The sequence below is a fragment of the Pseudophryne corroboree genome, chromosome 11, assembly GCF_028390025.1.
Source record: "Pseudophryne corroboree isolate aPseCor3 chromosome 11, aPseCor3.hap2, whole genome shotgun sequence".
Lineage (NCBI taxonomy): Eukaryota > Metazoa > Chordata > Amphibia > Anura > Myobatrachidae > Pseudophryne > Pseudophryne corroboree.
In genome coordinates this window covers 116,802,153-116,823,397 of record NC_086454.1, presented here as the reverse complement: position 1 = coordinate 116,823,397, position 21,245 = coordinate 116,802,153, and the positions used below count along the sequence as shown (strand labels likewise).

The window sequence follows — 21,245 nt, the reverse complement described above, 5'->3', positions numbered from 1 at the left end:
CTAGGTATAGTGTTTATTGGCTCAAAGGTGTAAGGAATATCTGATTTCCGTGAGCGACATCTTTTTGATAGCAATTTAGGCTGGGTTAATTTTATTTATAAATTTATGCATTTGTTGTGTGCACTCATAACCAGGAGAGTATTTTTTTAACCTTCTGGATAATTCTCTTGATAAAAATCTATGTGCAACACCATTTTACTGTGTTTATTCTATGGATTTTTTGTGTGTGTAATTTCAGTTTGTAGTTGTCTGTTTTGTAGGGAATTGATACCCCCTTTCTTATTGACATTATTTATTAAAAGCTAAGTTTTATACTTAGTAGAAGGTTTGTGCCCCGGCAAGAGAGTACTTTTCTTTCCTCCATTACCACCTATACTTAAACATTACTCTCGTGGGAGCACATCCTTGTAACAGAATTATTATTCCTTGATTAGGATCTATTTATCCTTATTTGGAGCTACCCACTACACATTTTTTTTTTCTTATACACTTTTTTACTGAACCAGTGCTCAGGTCCCTATCCCCCTCCCTTTACCCTCTACAATAAATGTATTTATTTTTTCTTCAGCATCTTACTGTGTCCCTGACTGCTCATGGTCAGAGTGGTTTGATGTGAGTTATCCTAAATATGGACCTGATGGAGGAGATTATGAGACCTATGAGAATATCAGGAATGCCGACCATGATGTGTGTGAGAAGCCAGAGAACATTTCCTGCAGAGCACTGAAATTCCCAGATAGACCACTGGATGACCTGGGGCAGAAAGTGACATGTGATGTCTCCTATGGGCTCATCTGTAACAACAAAGACCAAGATGGGGTCTTATCTCTGTGTTACAACTATGAGATAAAGGTGTACTGCTGTAGACTCCCACCTTACTGCGTATCTACAACCACTGCAACCACCACAGCAACCACAACTCAGAGTACAACAACATCAGTAACAACAACACCAACAACCACGGTTACTGCGACTGCAACTACTCCAGAGAAAACAACTACTCCAGAGACATCTACTACCACCACTACAGAGACTCCAACCACTACCACAACTGAGAGTACAACATCAGTGACTACATCTCCAACAACCACCACTAGTGAAACTATACCTACTACTTCAGAGACAGCTCCTACCACTACACAGATCACAACTGAAACTACAAGAACCACACTTCCAACTACAAGTAAGAAAGAAATGGGATTAATAAAGCTTTATCTGTACAAGGTTTTAACACAGGCATGCAAATAACAAAACTGATTTTAAGATAAATGGCCTAATTCTGAGTCAGGCGCAGACTCAGAGTGTTCAGTGTACATCTGTGCGTATGAATGTGCCAGAACTGAGACAACCACTTCAAGTGCCTCCAGATGCTGCAATCGTGCTTGGTGCATCTTGAGACGCCACTATTTATTTATTTATTAACAGTTTCTTATATAGCGCAACATATTCCGTTGCGCTTTACAGTTAGAACAACAGTAATAGAACAAAACTGGGTAAAAACAGACAGACATAGAGGTAGGAGGGCCCTGCCCGCAAGTTTACAATCTATAGGGATTGATCATACCATCAAAACGTGCACCAGCCCTATGCCAGGTGGAAATTCTCCATCTGAGTATGGCCTGCATTGTGAGTGATTGAGAGTTTGTGTATCCATAAACTTCAGCGATAAGGTTGCAAGACTATATCACGCCAATAAGACAAACCATCTCTGTGCGTTTGAATAGTCACCTCCCAGAAATGGCCAATACATTTTTATTACACTTCTCATTGTGTTTGTCTGAAATTGCTAACTGCAACTCTGTATGAATACAACTGGGATGCATGCATGGTGAGACTAATGCTGGGTACACATGGTCCGTCGGCCAGTGTGTACCAGCAATATGTCTGCGAATGCCGTCATTCACAGATCTATTGTGTCGGCCCTGCAACGCAGCCAATGGCCAATAAATCTAGAGATATATCGGCACGATGTCCTGTGTGTACGGGCGGTCAGTATATCTGGCCAGTATATCTGCCAGTGTGTACCCAGCATTAGATGCAAGTGCAGTAAAAAGGAAATTGTTCAACCACGTCTGGGCAACTTAGAATCAGGCCCAAAGTATCTACTCTTAAAAAAACAAAGATACAAATGGGCTGAGGCAAAAGTCAGCAAAATTAACGTAATTTGCATTTCAAGTACAGTAGTTGCACTAAAAAATAGCATATTTTCACCCATATACGGAACGGATTGATGCGTTTCAATAGCGTCTGTGACTCATTTATGCCAGCAGCACAACTAGACACATCCCAGCCGCGACCATGTTTTAAACCATTTCTTTTATATTCAACAAATGCATTTACAATTAGGTATCAATAAGGCTGTTAGAACATCTTAAGGGAGGTACACACAGAGAGATCCATGCTTAAATTCTAAGCAATCTGACTAGATTGCTTAGAAGTTAAGCACGGATCTCTCTGTGTGTAGGTCCCACAGTGATAGCGATGCGCGACCCCGCGTGTTGCTATCGCCAGTGCTAGATTGGCCTGCATGAGGCACAATCTAACACATCACTCATTTCACCGCTGGGTGAAATGAGCGGACCCACCGCCCCCCTCCCTTGCTCAGCACACATCGCGCTGTGTGCTTAGAGGGGGAGAGATGTGTGCTGAGCGTTCGTGCTAGATCTCTCAGCACCCATCTCTGGGGAAATCTCCCCATGTGCACTGGCTTTAGAGATGTGCACAGACCCCTGTGTTCTGGTTTTGGTTATAATTCATCATCGTGTTTGGTTTTGGCAAAATCACCCTCAAGTGTTTTTAATTGGTCAAAAATCGATAAAACATCAATAATCATTGATAACACAGCTAAAAAATCATGTAATTTTTACAATCCAAAACTAGAAATTTGTATTTAAAATCCGAATTCCATATTACGGGTAGAACCGAACTGGGAATCATTTCAAATTGGATCTACTCGGAAGATCTGGACCGGATTTTGGTTAGGTTCAGATCCACAATATTCAGATGGATTCAGATTTCTGGAGAACCAAGTCGCACATCTGTAGAACAACTCTAATGCAGCAGAAACAACTACACATTTCCTGTAGAATAAAAGAAAAGGTTTTTCTTAAACACCTACACTACCATAATATATGCCAAGTGATGAAGAAAACACAATTGGTGTTAAAAGGTTCGATAATTACAAATCACGGGTGGTTTGTTAGCGCTGATGACTGTCATCTTCGTCACCAATATTTTCACTTGTCCCTGAATATTTGAACCACTGTACTGTATATGAATCTCTTTTTTCTACTCATCATCTGCTTTCAATTGTGTGAGTGTATCCCTACTGACCTTGGCAGAACAAATTGACACAAACTAGCGTAGAACTATTGTGCATCATGCTCAAAGTTTTGTACATTATGGGGTCTATTCAATACCTGTCGGATCCTCTCCGACATAGAGGATCCGACAGTTCAGTATTCAATTTGCGGGTATTTCCGACAGGTTTTGCTCATTTTCGACAATGTTGATCCGACTTTTTTTGAAGTCGAATCAGCATTGTCAAAACAGGCCAAAACCTGTTGGAAAAGGCTGCAAATTCAACAAAATACATGGATCCGCAGCTAATCCGCCGATCCACGTGTTTTCCAAAAGTCGGAAAAATGGCAACTCAGTTGAATAGGTCGAAACCTGACTCGACCTTAAAAATGTCGGAAACTGCCATCTTTCCGACTTGACAGCAATTACGACTGGAATTGAATAGACCCCTATGTGTTATGTGATATTCTGCAATGTTCAATAATAATCCAATAACTAGGAGGAGGAAAGCAGCACATTTTATTTGGTAATTGAAGTCAGATAAAGTTGAACATGTAAAGGAAACCTTCTACAAATATCTATGTTTGGGATCAGCATGAGATCTTGGCTGTCAGGAGACCGACGCCGGGATCCTGAAATCCGGGATCCCGGCTCGAGTGCAGCATGTCCCCTTATGGGCTCACTGTGCTCGCCGCCCGGTGGTGACCTGTTATATTTCCCCTCGGGTGGTGGTGTGGACCACCACCCAAGGGGGAAGGTATTGCAGCTTGTGTCAGGATTCCGGCGTCGGTATATTGACCTCCGGGATCCCGTCCGGTGGTCAATTGACTGCCTCCCCTATGTTTTAATTAATATAATTTATTAACTAAATTTACTAAAGAAGTTGGTACATGATATCACAGTACATATTAAGCATCACTTCTTTGGTAATAATTCCATGTTATAACAGGACAGATTGTTTTCTACTGTACCTCCAATTGTGTATTTAGCTAGAATTCAGCCATGTATTTTTGTTTCTTATTAGCTACTCTGGATTCCATCCTTCTCCTGATTTTCTTTTATTGAAGTTTCTATATGTTTTTGCAAATGTCATTACGCCTGGTAGAGCCCATTACACATGTTACACCAGGTAGAGACCATTTTAGCCCTTTATGCCAGGTAGAGCACCTTATACACATTATGCCAGGTTGAGTCCTTTACAGACATTGTGCGTGGTAGAGCTCCTTATATACATTATGCCTGGTAGAGCCCCTTATAAACATTTTGACAGGTAGAATGCCTCCTCCTCCTCTTCATTCCACTGCTCCTCTTCACTACCTCTTCCCTGTGGCCAGCAACTATTCTGCTGCTTACCTCTGTTGTTACTGGCAGCAAATCTCTGCAGAGTGCAGACACTGGAGGAGACGAGGTGGGGGGTGGAGCACATGGGGCAGACAGCTTCAGTGCTGTATTAGCGGCAGTGCGCCTGACACCGCTACTATAATTTTACACAGCAGGCAGCACTGCATCTGGTGGCGGCGGCAGGTACAGGCGGGTGATTGCAGTTCCGGGTGGATGGTGGGTGGATCTCTAATGTTTGGGGAGAGCAAGCTGTCCCTTGGCCCACCCACCCTACCCCAACAAAATTGACGTTTAGTAAATATACCCCTGGTCCTGAAAATGCCTGTTTTATGTAAACAATGTCGTCATCATCATACAACAGAACTTCAAACAGACTCGTACCCCTGTGTCTCCTCCTGCTACCTGTGCTACCACCAGCCTCCTGACCCTTGTGTCACTCCATCCCCGTCTTTCAGCCTCTTGCCCGTTTATTTCCAGCTTTCTGCCTACTAGGTCTCATTTGCCTCCATTCTTTCCAGCTTCATGGTCTGTCCCTCCAGCCTCCTGTCCTATCGCTACAGTCTCCTGTCCCGTGTCTCTCAGCCTCACAACCCTCCCCTGTCTCTTTTTGCCTCACCCTCTGTGTCTCTCAGCTCCTGCCCTGTGTCTCTCAGCCTTCCCACCTGTGTCCCTCCAGCCTCACCCCTTCCCCTGTGTCCCTCAGTCTCCCCGTCTCTTACATCCTCTCCTCTTTCTCTGAATGTCTCCCACTCGGTCTTTCACAGCCCAACTCCCTTTCCCTGTTCTCCACAGCCTCCCCCTTTGTGTCGAATAGCCTCAACACCCTCCACTGTGTCTCTTAGCCTCACCCCCTCCCCTGTGTCTCATCAGCCTCTCTTTATGAATCTCACATCCTCTCCCTCTGTGTCTCATCAGCCTCCCCCTCTGGTTCTCATTAATATATCTTTTTTTACATATATAGGAAAATAACTGCTATATCCAATACTTATTTTGTTAATTGCCACTATATCACTTTAATTGAAAAGGGCCCCCACACATTTGTTGCCCAGGGGCCCCCATAGACCTAAACCTTGATCTAAGCCCATCACCTGTAAATCAAGCCAAATTTCAGCAACCAAAGAGAGATAATAGACAACAACCACCGCTGTTATCTGATAATAAATATTCGCATGTTACTCAAAACAAACTCATCATATTAACACCTTTATTTAAATTTCAGGGTTTTTTTTTTTTTATTTTCATTAAGATAATGTGCATTTTTTATTGTTGATACAACTAATGTACAAATTTGTCAGTCTACTAAATGAATGTGTAATTTGCTTCAACATTCTTCAGAACCTACAACTACATCAACTACAGAACAACCCACCACTACCAGTGTAACAACAACTACACCACTGACCATCACTACCACAGAGTGCACCACAGAGACTGAGGAAACAACTCCACGTAAGTGTGTTTAAAAGAAAACAAATTGTCTATTATATGTGCTTATGTGTTTCCATTTCTTTTAAATGTAGCTTTCTTTAAATTAGAGATGAGTGGTTCAGATTCCTTGGAATCCGAAGCGCTCCGAACTCTGGGTATTCGAATCCACCTGAGTCGCAGCTCAGATGTTCCTGCCAAACTCTGATACCACGTCATGGCCGAACATCATCCTCCCGTTATCAGATTCTCGTGGCACTTGGATTCAATATAAGGCACCACGGCTGGGACTCGGCGCCATTTCACTCAATGCATGCACGCTGCTGTTTGCTGCGTTATGTTTGGTGGTGTTTTGGCTTCAGAAACTCCAGACTTCACTAAGTATCTGTGTAGTATAGTGACAGTGTATATAGGGGTACGCTGTCACTATACTCTGCTGTTTTGGTTGTGGTGTACCCAGACTTCAGAGACTCCACACTACACTAAGCGGCTGTGCAGAATAATGACAGTGTATGTAGGGGCATGCTGCGCTATACTCTGCTGTTTGGCTGTGCTGTGTCCAGAAACTCCAGATTCAATAGTGGCTGTGCTCTGTATAGTGACTGTGTGTGTATAGGCGCATGCTGATGTATGCTGCGCTGTACTTCTGTAAATGGTACTGTTTGATGCACTTTACCCTAGAGCAATTTGTTCACGTGCATCTATAAGCCCTGTGATCCACGCAGTTTGAACCGAGCTGCAAGTTCAAAAAACAGAAAATCAAAAACATATATATACGTTATTTGTACTGTTTGGTGCGCTTTACCCTAGTGCACTTTGTTCAAAGCCGCGTGACTTCATGCAGTTTGAACCGAGCTGCAAGCTCAATTTTTTTTATAGAGATCTATTGTTTGGACTGTGTTGTGTACTTGACCCCAATACACTGTGGCAATGTTTTATTCATGTGCTGAAAATTGCTGATTGTTTGTGCCGCTGCTCTGTCACTTATCTCTCCTTTAAATTAGTACATCTGATGCCAGTGCAAGTCAATGTCAATGGTTGTTTATTCACTTTGTTTTCTGATTCATTTTGATTCTTTTTGATCCATTAAGTAACAACAACCTCCGCAAAAAACAATCAAACCCCCCCCCCCCAAAAAAAAACCATTAAATAAATGAAGATAGAGGGTCTGATTCTTAAGGGGGGTACACACGGAGAGATCCGTGCTTAAAATCTAAGCAATCTTGCTAGATTGCTTAGATTTTAAGCACGGATCTGCAGTGTGTATGCCCTCCAGCGATAGCGATGCGCGACCCCGCGCATCGCTATCGCCGATGCTAGATTGAGCCTGCATGCAGGCTCAATCTAGCGGGTCGCTCACTTCACCGTTGTGTGAAGTGAGCGGCCCCCCGTCGGCTTTCCCCCTCGCTCAGCACATCGCGCTGTGCTGAGCGGGGTGAGAGATGTGTGCTGAGCGGTCTGTGTTAAGATCGCTCAGCACACATCTCTCCCGTGAGTACCCCCCTTAAGTTGCTTGTACATCCAAAAGTAAAGGCATCCTGTGAATATTTAAAGACTGCATATGTGGCCCAAATAGAAATTGCAGACTACACATGTGTTAGGGTCTCCTGCCCTGTGCTGCCACGTCGTCATGGCAACCGGGAGACAAGTGCTAGCAGAGTAACCTGAGCGCAGCTGATACTCCGGTTCGGGTCTTTTGCTGTGCAGTGGTTACAGGCTCTGTGCACGGTAGGGGATCCGGTGCTGGTTTTTGTGCTCACAGTCTGTGAGGTCTGAGTGGGGCGTGGACAGCACCTGCTTTATAAGGCCTCTTCTTAGGGTAAGCAGATGCTGCTGAATCTTTGTTGGTTAGTCAGTTCCTGAAAGTTAGCCAGTACTGTGTAGCTTTGTATTTGTTTGTTGCTTACTGCAAATAGGCCTGGGGATTTGGTATTACACTCTGCCAATCCAGACCTAGCAGTAAGACTGGAGTCAGTCGTTTAGCTTGCTGGGGTTCTGTTACTACTCTGTGAACTTAGCAAGTTTGCGGCTGTATTCTAAGACTTGCCTGTCTAATCCTGTCTCACTGTGCTAGGTGTCAGGGGTCAGTTTAGTGGCAGTAAGCTGAACCTGTGCACTGCAAGTGAGAATTAGGATTGTGGAGACTCTCCTTGTGTCTATCATTCCATCTCTGACCAAGGAGTTTACTGCCACACCCGTTGGTAACCCTTTAGGGTTTTGCTGTTGCCCTTAGCAACAGCATTTCGGGTTCTCTACGTATTAAAACACAACATCTTGCTTTTCTCATCTGAGCATTACTAATACAAGGGAGACACCCAGTTCCTTAGCCTCTGGGCTTCTCTGTTCACTTTGTGTGTATTTTGTTACCCTATCACCTTCTGTGTACGTTATGTCATATTCCCCAGTCTGTCTGTGAGTCCATTTGTTTTGCATAACAGTTCAAACACCAGTACATTCCTGCAGGCACTGGTGTGCATAACATATTCAGCAGCCTAATACTCCTGTTGAAATTTTGTGGGAATATGGAGCATACCCCTCAAAATACGTTGCAACAGGTGGTCGATCAGGTGCAGGTCCTGACTCGACAATTTAATGATTTGTCCATTAAAATGCACACCTCCCAGGCTGCTGGCGGAGCTCCCGCAGCAGCAGCACCTGCAGGGGTTAAGGAGCCGAAAGTAAATCTCCCGGATCGTTTTTCTGGAGATCGCTCGCAGTTCTTTTGTTTCAAGGAGAGCTGCAAGCTATACTTCCGGCTTAGGCCTCAGTCTTCTGGGTCGGAGATTCAGCGGGTGGGCATAGTGATTTCCTTGCTACAAGGAGACCCACAGGTCTGGGCATATGGGTTGCAGCCTGACTGTCCGTCGCTTAAAAGTGTTGATGTTTTTTTTACGGCACTGGGCATGTTGTATGATGACCCTGACAAGACGGCCTCAGCCGAGGCTCAGATTTCGATCCTTAAGCAAGGGCGAAGGCCAGTTGAGTTTTACTGTACGGAGTTTCGGAGGTTGGCCCATGATACCCAGTGGAATGACCCAGCCCTGAGACACCAGTACCGAAGAGGTCTTTCTAACCAGATCAAGGACCAACTGGTACAATATCCCTTGCCTGATAGCTTGGATCAGCTCATGCAGTTATCCATCTGGGTGGATAGACGGCTGAGAGAGCGTAGGCTTGAAAGGGAGACTGAGATTTCCTTCCTTCCCAAGGGAACCTCAGACTCTGAGGAATTTACCGAGGAGCCTATGCAGATTGGGGCTACCCGCCTCTCCTCGCGTGAGAAGACGCGGAGGAGACAGCAGGGGTTGTGTTTGTACTGTGGGAATAAAGGTCATGTGGTAGTATCATGCCCAGAAAAGCCGGAAAACTTCAGGGCCTGAGGGTGATGGGAAATATCCTGTCAGGCCAGAAGTCAGAATTTCCCAAGAAGACTTTTATCATTCCGGTGACCTTGAAGATCCTCGGTCAAACTGTCAAGACTGAGGCCTTTGTGGACAGTGGGGCCGACGGGGTTTTTATGGACCGCCAATTCGCCCTGAAACACTCTGTTTCCTTAGTACCCTTGGCATCGGAAATTGAGATTTGTGGGTTAAACGGGGAACCATTATCCCAAGGTAAAATTACCTCTTGCACTAGCCAGATTTCTTTGTTTATTGGAGCCACACACTCTGAAAAATTGTCCTTTTATGTGACTGTCTGTACTTTTGCCCCATTGGTGTTGGGGTTACCCTGGTTAAGGGCCCACAATCCTCAATTTGACTGGGTCTCTGGGGAGATTCTTAGTTGGGGTACTGATTGTTTCAGGAGTTGCTTGAGCCTTCCAGTCAGGCTCTCGCAGCTAAGTTTGCCAGGATTGCCAGGGTGTTATGCAGATTTTGCGGACGTGTTCTCCAAAAAAGTTGCAGAGGTACTACCTCCCCATCGCCCCTATGACTGTGCCATTGATTTGTTGCCAAATGCTAAGCTTCCCAAGAGCAGGTTGTACTCCCTGTCACGTCCTGAGACTCAGGCTATGGCAGAGTACATTCAGGAGAACTTGGCTAAGGGATTTATCAGACCTTCACAGTCTCCAGTTGGGTCGGGGTTCTTCTTCGTGGGTAAAAAGGACGGTTCGTTGCGACCCTGCATCGACTTCAGGGAATTGAACCGTATCACGATTAAAAACTCATACCCACTGCCTCTCATTTCGGTCTTGTTTGACCAGCTTCGTACTGCCACCATTTTTTCTAAGATTGACCTACGCGGTGCGTACAATCTAATCCGAATAAGAGAGGGGGATGAATGGAAGACTGCCTTTAATACCCACTCAGGGCATTATGAATATTTGGTGATGCCTTTTGGGCTCTGTAATGCCCCGGCAGTCTTCCAGGATTTCATGAATGATGTGCTCAGGGAATATTTGGATAGATTCTTAGTTGTATACTTAGATGACATCCTAATCTTCTCCCATTCCCTGGAGGAACATCGGAAGCATGTACGCTTAGTCCTCCAGAAACTCAGAGACCACCGGCTTGGGGCGAAGCTGGAGAAGTGCGAATTTGAAGTTCAGCAAATCGCATTTCTAGGATATATTATCTCCCCAGAAGGTTTCCAAATGGAGGGTTCCAAGGTACAGGCAGTCCTGGATTGGGTGCAGCCCACTAGTTTGAAGGCGCTTCAGCGTTTCCTGGGCTTTGCGAATTTTTATAGACGATTTATCGCTGGATTTTCGTCTATAGTGGCGCCCTTGGTGGCACTCACTAAGAAAGGGGCGGATGTTGCTCACTGGTCTTGTGAGGCTAAAGCGGCTTTTGCCCGTCTCAAAAGGGCATTTGTTTCGGCCAAGGTGCTGTGACACCCAGATCCAGAGCGTCCTTTTGTGGTGGAGGTGGATGCCTTTGAGATGGGTATTGGGGCAGTGCTTTCTCAGATGGGAGTGTCTGATAATCGCCTTCATCCCTGTGCTTACTTTTCCCGCAAATTTTCGCCTGCCGAGATGAATTATGACGTGGGTAACCGGGAATTGTTGGCTATTAAGGATGCACTCGAGAAGTGGAGACACTGGCTTGAGGGGGCTAAGTTTGTGGTCTCAATTCTCACTGACCATAAGAATCTGGCATATTTAGAGTCAGCGAAGCGTCTCAATGCCAGGCAGGCACGATGGGCTTTTTTTTTTGCTCGCTTTAATTTTTTGATAACATATCGCCCTGGGTCAAAAAACATCAAGGCTGATGCGCTCTCGCGGAGTTTTGCTCCAATCCAGGAGACCACCGAGGAGCCGTTGCCCATTGTTTCCCCATCATGTATTAAAGTGGGCATTACCGAGGACCTCTTATCATTAGTCCTTAGAGCACAGGAGCAGGCTCCTCCAGACCTTCCGGTAGGTCTTTTGTTTGTGCCTCCTAGGTTAAGACAGCGAGTGTTCCTGGAATTCCATGCCAAGAAGTCGGCAGGTCACCCGGGTATTGCCAGAACTCGGGAGTTGCTATCTAGGGCGGTGTGGTGGCCCTCGGTGGCTAAGGATGTGGATCAGTGGGTTCGGGCATGTGACATCTGTGCCCGAAATAAGACTCCTAGAGGGGTTCCTGTTGGCCCATTACATCCACTCTCTATCCCATCTAAGCCATGGACCCACATTTCAATGGATTTTGTGGTGGACTTGCCCAAATCCTCGGGGATGACAGCCATCTGGGTTGTCGTTGACAGGTTTTCGAAGATGGCCCACTTCGTTCCACTGGTTGGGCTGCCATCGGCCAGACGCCTGTCTGAATTATTTATGCTGCATGTTGTGCGTCTCCACGGGTTGCCACTTGATGTGGTCTCTGACCGCGGATCCCAGTTTGTGGCCAAATTCTGGAGGGCATTTTGTTCCGATCTCCAGATTTCTGTCAGCTTGTCGTCAGGCTACCATCCGCAGTCTAATGGGCAGACTGAAAGGGTGAACCAGTCCTTGGAGCAGTTCCTCAGGTGTTATGTCTCCAAGTGTCAGACTGACTGGGTTGCTCATCTGTCCATGGCGGAGTTTGCCTATAACAACGTGGCTCACTCTGCTACAGGGATCTCTCCCTTCCTTTGTGTGTATGGGCATCATCCTAAGGCCAATTCTTTTGACCCCCTGGACTCCACGCCTGGTGGTTCCTCTGTGGTTTCGGTCCTTAGAGGTATTTGGCGGAAAGTGAAGAAAGCCCTTGTGTCTGTGTCATTAGTGACCAAAAGGGTTTTTGATAAGCGGAAAAGACCCTGCAGCTTCAAATTAGGAGACTTCGTCTGGTTGTCTACCAAGAATTTGAAGTTGAGACAGCCATCTCATAAGTTAGGCCCCCGGTTCATCGGCCCTTATAAGATCACCAGGGTTATCAATCCGGTGGCATTTCAGTTAGATCTGCCCCGTTCTTTGGGTATCAATAAAACATTTCATTGTTCCCTTTTAAAATGGGCGATTAGTAATCCTTCTTCCAGTGGAAGACCTTCCCCTCTTCTGATACGTGGCCAGAGGGAGTTTGTTGTTGAAAGGATTCTTGACTCCAAGGTGGTTCGGGGTCGGCTGTCATTTTTGGTGCACTGGAAGGGGTATGGCCCGGAGGAGCGGTCGTGGGTGCGCAGTTGTGATCTTCATGCCCCCAGACTGATACGCTCTTTCTTCTCGCAGTTCCCCGATAAACCCGGTGGTAGGGGTTCTTTGACCCCTCGTCAGAGGGGGGGTACTGTTAGGGTCTCCTGCCCTGTGCTGCCACGTCGTCATGGCAACCGGGAGACAAGTGCTAGCAGAGTAACCTGAGCGCAGCTGATACTCCGGTTCGGGTCTTTTGCTGTGCAGTGGTTACAGGCTCTGTGCACGGTAGGGGATCCGGTGCTGGTTTTTGTGCTCACAGTCTGTGAGGTCTGAGTGGGGCGTGGACAGCACCTGCTTTATAAGGCCTCTTCTTAGGGTAAGCAGATGCTGCTGAATCTTTGTTGGTTAGTCAGTTCCTGAAAGTTAGCCAGTACTGTGTAGCTTTGTATTTGTTTGTTGCTTACTGCAAATAGGCCTGGGGATTGGGTACTACACTCTGCCAATCCAGACCTAGCAGTAAGACTGGAGTCAGTCGTTTAGCTTGCTGGGGTTCTGTTACTACTCTGTGAACTTAGCAAGTTTGCGGCTGTATTCTAAGACTTGCCTGTCTAATCCTGTCTCACTGTGCTAGGTGTCAGGGGTCAGTTTAGTGGCAGTAAACTGAACCTGTGCACTGCAAGTGAGAATTAGGATTGTGGAGACTCTCCTTGTGTCTATCATTCCATCTCTGACCAAGGAGTTTACTGCCACACCCGTTGGTAACCCTTTAGGGTTTTGCTGTTGCCCTTAGCAACAGCATTTCGGGTTCTCTACGTATTAAAACACAACATCTTGCTTTTCTCATCTGAGCATTACTAATACAAGGGAGACACCCAGTTCCTTAGCCTCTGGGCTTCTCTGTTCACTTTGTGTGTATTTTGTTACCCTATCACCTTCTGTGTACGTTATGTCATATTCCCCAGTCTGTCTGTGAGTCCATTTGTTTTGCATAACAGTTCAAACACCAGTACATTCCTGAAGGCACTGGTGTGCATAACATATTCAGCAGCCTAATACTCCTGTTGAAATTTTGTGGGAATATGGAGCATACCCCTCAAAATACGTTGAAACAGGTGGTCGATCAGGTGCAGGTCCTGACTCGACAATTTAATGATTTGTCCATTAAAATGCACACCTCCCAGGCTGCTGGCGGAGCTCCCGCAGCAGCAGCACCTGCAGGGGTTAAGGAGCCGAAAGTAAATCTCCCGGATCGTTTTTCTGGAGATCGCTCGCAGTTCTTTTGTTTCAAGGAGAGCTGCAAGCTATACTTCCGGCTTAGGCCTCAGTCTTCTGGGTCGGAGATTCAGCGGGTGGGCATAGTGATTTCCTTGCTACAAGGAGACCCACAGGTCAGGGCATATGGGTTGCAGCCTGACTGTCCGTCGCTTAAAAGTGTTGATGTTTTTTTTACGGCACTGGGCATGTTGTATGATGACCCTGACAAGACGGCCTCAGCCGAGGCTCAGATTTCGATCCTTAAGCAAGGGCGAAGGCCAGTTGAGGTTTACTGTACGGAGTTTCGGAGGTTGGCCCATGATACCCAGTGGAATGACCCAGCCCTGAGACACCAGTACCGAAGAGGTCTTTCTAACCAGATAAAGGACCAACTGGTACAATATCCCTTGCCTGATAGCTTGGATCAGCTCATGCAGTTATCCATCCGGGTGGATAGACGGCTGAGAGAGCGTAGGCTTGAAAGGGAGACTGAGATTTCCTTCCTTCCCAAGGGAACCTCAGACTCTGAGGAATTTTCCGAGGAGCCTATGCAGATTGGGGCTACCCGCCTCTCCTCGCGTGAGAAGACGCGGAGGAGACAGCAGGGGTTGTGTTTGTACTGTGGGAATAAAGGTCATGTGGTAGTATCATGCCCAGAAAAGCCGGAAAACTTCAGGGCCTGAGGGTGATGGGAAATATCCTGTCAGGCCAGAAGTCAGAATTTCCCAAGAAGACTTTTATCATTCCGGTGACCTTGAAGATCCTCGGTCAAACTGTCAAGACTGAGGCCTTTGTGGACAGTGGGGCCGACGGGGTTTTTATGGACCGCCAATTCGCCCTGAAACACTCTGTTCCCTTAGTACCCTTGGCATCGGAAATTGAGATTTGTGGGTTAAACGAGGAACCATTATCCCAAGGTAAAATTACCTCTTGCACTAGCCAGATTTCTTTGTTTATTGGAGCCACACACTCTGAAAAATTGTCCTTTTATGTGACTGTCTGTACTTTTGCCCCATTGGTGTTGGGGTTACCCTGGTTAAGGGCCCACAATCCTCAATTTGACTGGGTCTCTGGGGAGATTCTTAGTTGGGGTACTGATTGTTTCAGGAGTTGCTTGAGCCTTCCAGTCAGGCTCTCGCAGCTAAGTTTGCCAGGATTGCCAGGGTGTTATGCAGATTTTGCGGACGTGTTCTCCAAAAAAGTTGCAGAGGTACTACCTCCCCATCGCCCCTATGACTGTGCCATTGATTTGTTGCCATATGCTAAGCTTCCCAAGAGCAGGTTGTACTCCCTGTCACGTCCTGAGACTCAGGCTATGGCAGAGTACATTCAGGAGAACTTGGCTAAGGGATTTATCAGACCTTCACAGTCTCCAGTTGGGTCGGGGTTCTTCTTCGTGGGTAAAAAGGACGGTTCGTTGCGACCCTGCATCGACTTCAGGGAATTGAACCGTATCACGATTAAAAACTCATACCCACTGCCTCTCATTTCGGTCTTGTTTGACCAGCTTCGTACTGCCACCATTTTTTCTAAGATTGACCTACGCGGTGCGTACAATCTAATCCGAATAAGAGAGGGGGATGAATGGAAGACTGCCTTTAATACCCACTCAGGGCATTATGAATATTTGGTGATGCCTTTTGGGCTCTGTAATGCCCCGGCAGTCTTCCAGGATTTCATGAATGATGTGCCCAGGGAATATTTGGATAGATTCTTAGTTGTATACTTAGATGACATCCTAATCTTCTCCCATTCCCTGGAGGAACATCGGAAGCATGTACGCTTAGTCCTCCAGAAACTCAGAGACCACCGGCTTGGGGCGAAGCTGGAGAAGTGCGAATTTGAAGTTCAGCAAATCGCATTTCTAGGATATATTATCTCCCCAGAAGGTTTCCAAATGGAGGGTTCCAAGGTACAGGCAGTCCTGGATTGGGTGCAGCCCACTAGTTTGAAGGCGCTTCAGCGTTTCCTGGGCTTTGCGAATTTTTATAGACGATTTATCGCTGGATTTTCGTCTATAGTGGCGCCCTTGGTGGCACTCACTAAGAAAGGGGCGGATGTTGCTCACTGGTCTTGTGAGGCTAAAGCGGCTTTTGCCCGTCTCAAAAGGGCATTTGTTTCGGCCAAGGTGCTGTGACACCCAGATCCAGAGCGTCCTTTTGTGGTGGAGGTGGATGCCTCTGAGATGGGTATTGGGGCAGTGCTTTCTCAGATGGGAGTGTCTGATAATCGCCTTCATCCCTGTGCTTACTTTTCCCGTAAATTTTCGCCTGCCGAGATGAATTATGACGTGGGTAACCGGGAATTGTTGGCTATTAAGGATGCACTCGAGAAGTGGAGACACTGGCTTGAGGGGGCTAAGTTTGTGGTCTCAATTCTCACTGACCATAAGAATCTGGCATATTTAGAGTCAGCGAAGCGTCTCAATGCCAGGCAGGCACGATGGGCTTTGTTTTTTGCTCGCTTTAATTTTTTGATAACATATCGCCCTGGGTCAAAAAACATCAAGGCTGATGCGCTCTCGCGGAGTTTTGCTCCAATCCAGGAGACCACCGAGGAGCCGTTGCCCATTGTTTCCCCATCATGTATTAAAGTGGGCATTACCCAGGACCTCTTATCATTAGTCCTTAGAGCACAGGAGCAGGCTCCTCCAGACCTTCCGGTAGGTCTTTTGTTTGTGCCTCCTAGGTTAAGACAGCGAGTGTTCCTGGAATTCCATGCCAAGAAGTCGGCAGGTCACCCGGGTATTGCCAGAACTCGGGAGTTGCTATCTAGGGCGGTGTGGTGGCCCTCGGTGGCTAAGGATGTGGATCAGTGGGTTCGGGCATGTGACATCTGTGCCCGAAATAAGACTCCTAGAGGGGTTCCTGTTGGCCCATTACATCCACTCTCTATCCCATCTAAGCCATGGACCCACATTTCAATGGATTTTGTGGTGGACTTGCCCAAATCCTCAGGGATGACAGCCATCTGGGTTGTCGTTGACAGGTTTTCGAAGATGGCGCACTTCGTTCCACTGGTTGGGCTGCCATCGGCCAGACACCTGTCTGAATTATTTATGCTGCATGTTGTGCGTCTCCACGGGTTGCCACTTGATGTGGTCTCTGACCGCGGATCCCAGTTTGTGGCAAAATTCTGGAGGGCATTTTGTTCCGATCTCCAGATTTCTGTCAGCTTGTCGTCAGGCTACCATCCGCAGTCTAATGGGCAGACTGAAAGGGTGAACCAGTCTTTGGAGCAGTTCCTCAGGTGTTATGTCTCCAAGTGTCAGACTGACTGGGTTGCTCATCTGTCCATGGCGGAGTTTGCCTATAACAACGTGGCTCACTCTGCTACAGGGATCTCTCCCTTCCTTTGTGTGTATGGGCATCATCCTAAGGCCAATTCTTTTGACCCCCTGGACTCCACGCCTGGTGGTTCCTCTGTGGTTTCGGTCCTTAGAGGTATTTGGCGGAAAGTGAAGAAAGCCCTTGTGTCTGTGTCATTAGTGACCAAAAGGGTTTTTGATAAGCGGAAAAGACCCTGCAGCTTCAAATTAGGAGACTTCGTCTGGTTGTCTACCAAGAATTTGAAGTTGAGACAGCCATCTCATAAGTTAGGCCCCCGGTTCATCGGCCCTTATAAGATCACCAGGGTTATCAATCCGGTGGCATTTCAGTTAGATCTGCCCCGTTCTTTGGGTATCAATAAAACATTTCATTGTTCCCTTTTAAAATGGGCGATTAGTAATCCTTCTTCCAGTGGAAGACCTTCCCCTCTTCTGATACGTGGCCAGAGGGAGTTTGTTGTTGAAAGGATTCTTGACTCCAAGGTGGTTCGGGGTCGGCTGTCATTTTTGGTGCACTGGAAGGGGTATGGCCCGGAGGAGCGGTCGTGGGTGCGCAGTTGTGATCTTCATGCCCCCAGACTGATACGCTCTTTCTTCTCGCAGTTCCCCGATAAACCCGGTGGTAGGGGTTCTTTGACCCCTCGTCAGAGGGGGGGTACTGTTAGGGTCTCCTGCCCTGTGCTGCCACGTCGTCATGGCAACCGGGAGACAAGTGCTAGCAGAGTAACCTGAGCGCAGCTGATACTCCGGTTCGGGTCTTTTGCTGTGCAGTGGTTACAGGCTCTGTGCACGGTAGGGGATCCGGTGCTGGTTTTTGTGCTCACAGTCTGTGAGGTCTGAGTGGGGCGTGGACAGCACCTGCTTTATAAGGCCTCTTCTTAGGGTAAGCAGATGCTGCTGAATCTTTGTTGGTTAGTCAGTTCCTGAAAGTTAGCCAGTACTGTGTAGCTTTGTATTTGTTTGTTGCTTACTGCAAATAGGCCTGGGGATTTGGTATTACACTCTGCCAATCCAGACCTAGCAGTAAGACTGGAGTCAGTCGTTTAGCTTGCTGGGGTTCTGTTACTACTCTGTGAACTTAGCAAGTTTGCGGCTGTATTCTAAGACTTGCCTGTCTAATCCTGTCTCACTGTGCTAGGTGTCAGGGGTCAGTTTAGTGGCAGTAAGCTGAACCTGTGCACTGCAAGTGAGAATTAGGATTGTGGAGACTCTCCTTGTGTCTATCATTCCATCTCTGACCAAGGAGTTTACTGCCACACCCGTTGGTAACCCTTTAGGGTTTTGCTGTTGCCCTTAGCAACAGCATTTCGGGTTCTCTACGTATTAAAACACAACATCTTGCTTTTCTCATCTGAGCATTACTAATACAAGGGAGACACCCAGTTCCTTAGCCTCTGGGCTTCTCTGTTCACTTTGTGTGTATTTTGTTACCCTATCACCTTCTGTGTACGTTATGTCATATTCCCCAGTCTGTCTGTGAGTCCATTTGTTTTGCATAACAGTTCAAACACCAGTACATTCCTGCAGGCACTGGTGTGCATAACAACATGTAATGCACCATGCATACGCATATTGATGTAGGATACCAGAGTGGCCGGTTTGCTTTGTGCATTAAATGGCCATTTATGGGTGACAACTAAAAATTCCATCTAGTTGGAGTGTCAAGGATGTGCAGCCAGACTTCTGGGCTGGTTAGAGGTGGGCATATACGGAATGGACGCCTGTTTCTAGAATTTCTCCACTACAGCATTTACAGGGATATTTCAGATCCAGGTCCTGACGTGACTTTGGGGGAGATGTATCAAACCTTCTACAGTGGAGAAGCTGCCAATGGCAGCCAATCAAATTCTAGCTACCATTTTAAATAATGTTCTAGGATATATGATACTGTAACTAGGTGCTAATTGGTCGCTATAGGCAACTTAGCATAAAAAAGAGTAATATAAATTACTAAAATAGAGAGGGCTTAACAATTTATTATTTTACAAAAAGGTTTAAAATGAAAACATATATCACAATAAAATCAATAGTATTCCATAAGGCAAAGTCTCACTATCCACATGTATGGTTAATATGCTTCCGTTCCATATGATTTGTCCTGAATCAGTGTCAGGGGTATGGATTCAATGAGTAGTTTTATGCAGTAAGCAGTTCTATTGCCAGCAGTATGCTACCACCGGGTGTGGATCATTTGATCGACAGTGTCTAGGTCGACAATGTTTAGGTCGACCACTATAGGTCGACAGTCACTAGGTCGACAGGGTCAGAAGGTCAACATGTTCTAGGTCGACAGGTCAAAAGGTCGACGTGAGTTTTTATTTTTTTTTGTGTTGTTTTCTCCGTAGAGTGACCGGGAACACCAATTAGTGCACCGTGTCCCTTTGCGCTTCGCTCGGCACAGATTACCGTTCCAATCGTAGTCCACGTGGATCGTTAAGTATGAAAAAGTAAAAAAAAAGAAAAACATTTTGAAAAACTCATGTCGACCTTTTGACCTGTCGACCTAGAACATGTCGACCTTCTGACCCTGTCGACCTTCTGACCCTGTCGACCTAGTGACTGTCGTCCTATAGTGGTCAACCTAAACATTGTCGACCTAGACACTGTCGATCTTCAGACCGGATCCCGCTACCACCTCTCGTCTTTATAAATATATCTCTCACTGTGTGACAGATGAGCCAGCTAGGATATAAGCTTTCTTATCTCCAATTAGGCTAGTTTGCTGAAGGTAGGTGTCACAGCATTTTTCTACCTCAGAAGCCCGTGGAGAGTATATAGCTGCTCACCATATTGTCCTGTGCATTGGTGGTGAAGCCGGAGTGAAAGACAGGGTTGAAGCTGTCAGATATCACAGTCTCGGAGCGGGTGGGGAGGCCGCGGATTCTACTTGTCTCTGCCCTTTATATCAACACGGTAACTGGAAGCATGTAGCGGTGGTGTGAGTGCCGATAACTATTTACGCGTTTCTCTGCCGTTACACCGTGGCAGTTTCTTCAGAAAGAAAGAAACAGTAATCCACTGTCCAGGTGAGCTCTCATTTAAAGGTAGCGCTGTCCAATAACTAGTCTTTGTCAGTTAATGATGAGAGTTTTCACCTGGAGAGTAGAATCAAAGCAACTACCTGATGTGGAGCTATCTAAGAGCAGTTACATAAACAATATTTCCTTTTATTTATTGGTATTATCCTGACTTCCTGGGGCATCATTGAGAAACAGTTGGTGAATCATAGTTTAGTTACATTGTTGTTACAGAGCAAAGTAAATGAACAATCAAAGCATCTTTTATTTTTATGTAACCACATAATACTTTAACATTAGGTTCCAGCTTGTTCAGATATCTAGAGGCTATATACTGTAGCCTAGTGGACTAAAGTGTGCCCTGTTAACTCTGAGACCTGGGTTCAATCCTGATCACTGTCAGGTTGTTTTAAACATATTTTATTTTACTTATTTAATTTCTAATACCCTCTTTCAAGGGGAAATATATAGCAGACAGAGCTGGCCTTAGGCATAGGCAAACTAGGCAAATGCCTAGGGCATTTGGTATGCTTAGGGGCACCAGCAGCTTCTGCTGATTAAAATGATATGCGGCATGCCTATATTCAGTGTGTGACTGCGGCTGTATCTGCATACGAAATGCTACATTACAGTGATTTCCAGGAATACACTGCAATGTAGCATTTCGTATGCAGATACAGCCACAGTCGCACACAGAATATAGGCATGCTGCATATTATTTTAATCAGCAGAAGCTGCTTGTGCATCCTAGCCACATAGTAATGCAAATAAGATGCATTTTTATAAACAAAAGGCGCCAGACATAAGCAGAGCTGCCAGATGACTCATGCCAGGCATCTCCTGCAGAACTAGTGGCGGTGCTAGGGGACACCAGCCAAAATCTTGTCTAGGGCATCATATTGGTTAGGGCTGGCTCTGATAGCAGAACACACTATAGACAGAAATTATCTATATATACTGACAAGGGGATCTTATAAATACATAATGATCAAGGTGGTCCTAACAAGCAATAAACTGTATCTTTCAATATGGCACAAAGACAAGCAAT

The 21,245-nt window shown here is 46.2% G+C and overlaps 1 protein-coding gene across 1 annotated transcript in view; it reads left to right on the top strand.

Annotated features, from left to right (window-relative positions):
• Positions 1–21,245, top strand: part of MUC2 (mucin 2, oligomeric mucus/gel-forming) — a 166,536-nt gene that overhangs the window by 82,161 nt on the left and 63,130 nt on the right. The window contains exons 37-38 of the mRNA XM_063944190.1: positions 569–1,183; positions 5,977–6,090. Coding sequence (XP_063800260.1) covers positions 569–1,183; positions 5,977–6,090 — 729 coding nt within the window. The remainder of the gene's footprint in view (positions 1–568; positions 1,184–5,976; positions 6,091–21,245) is intronic.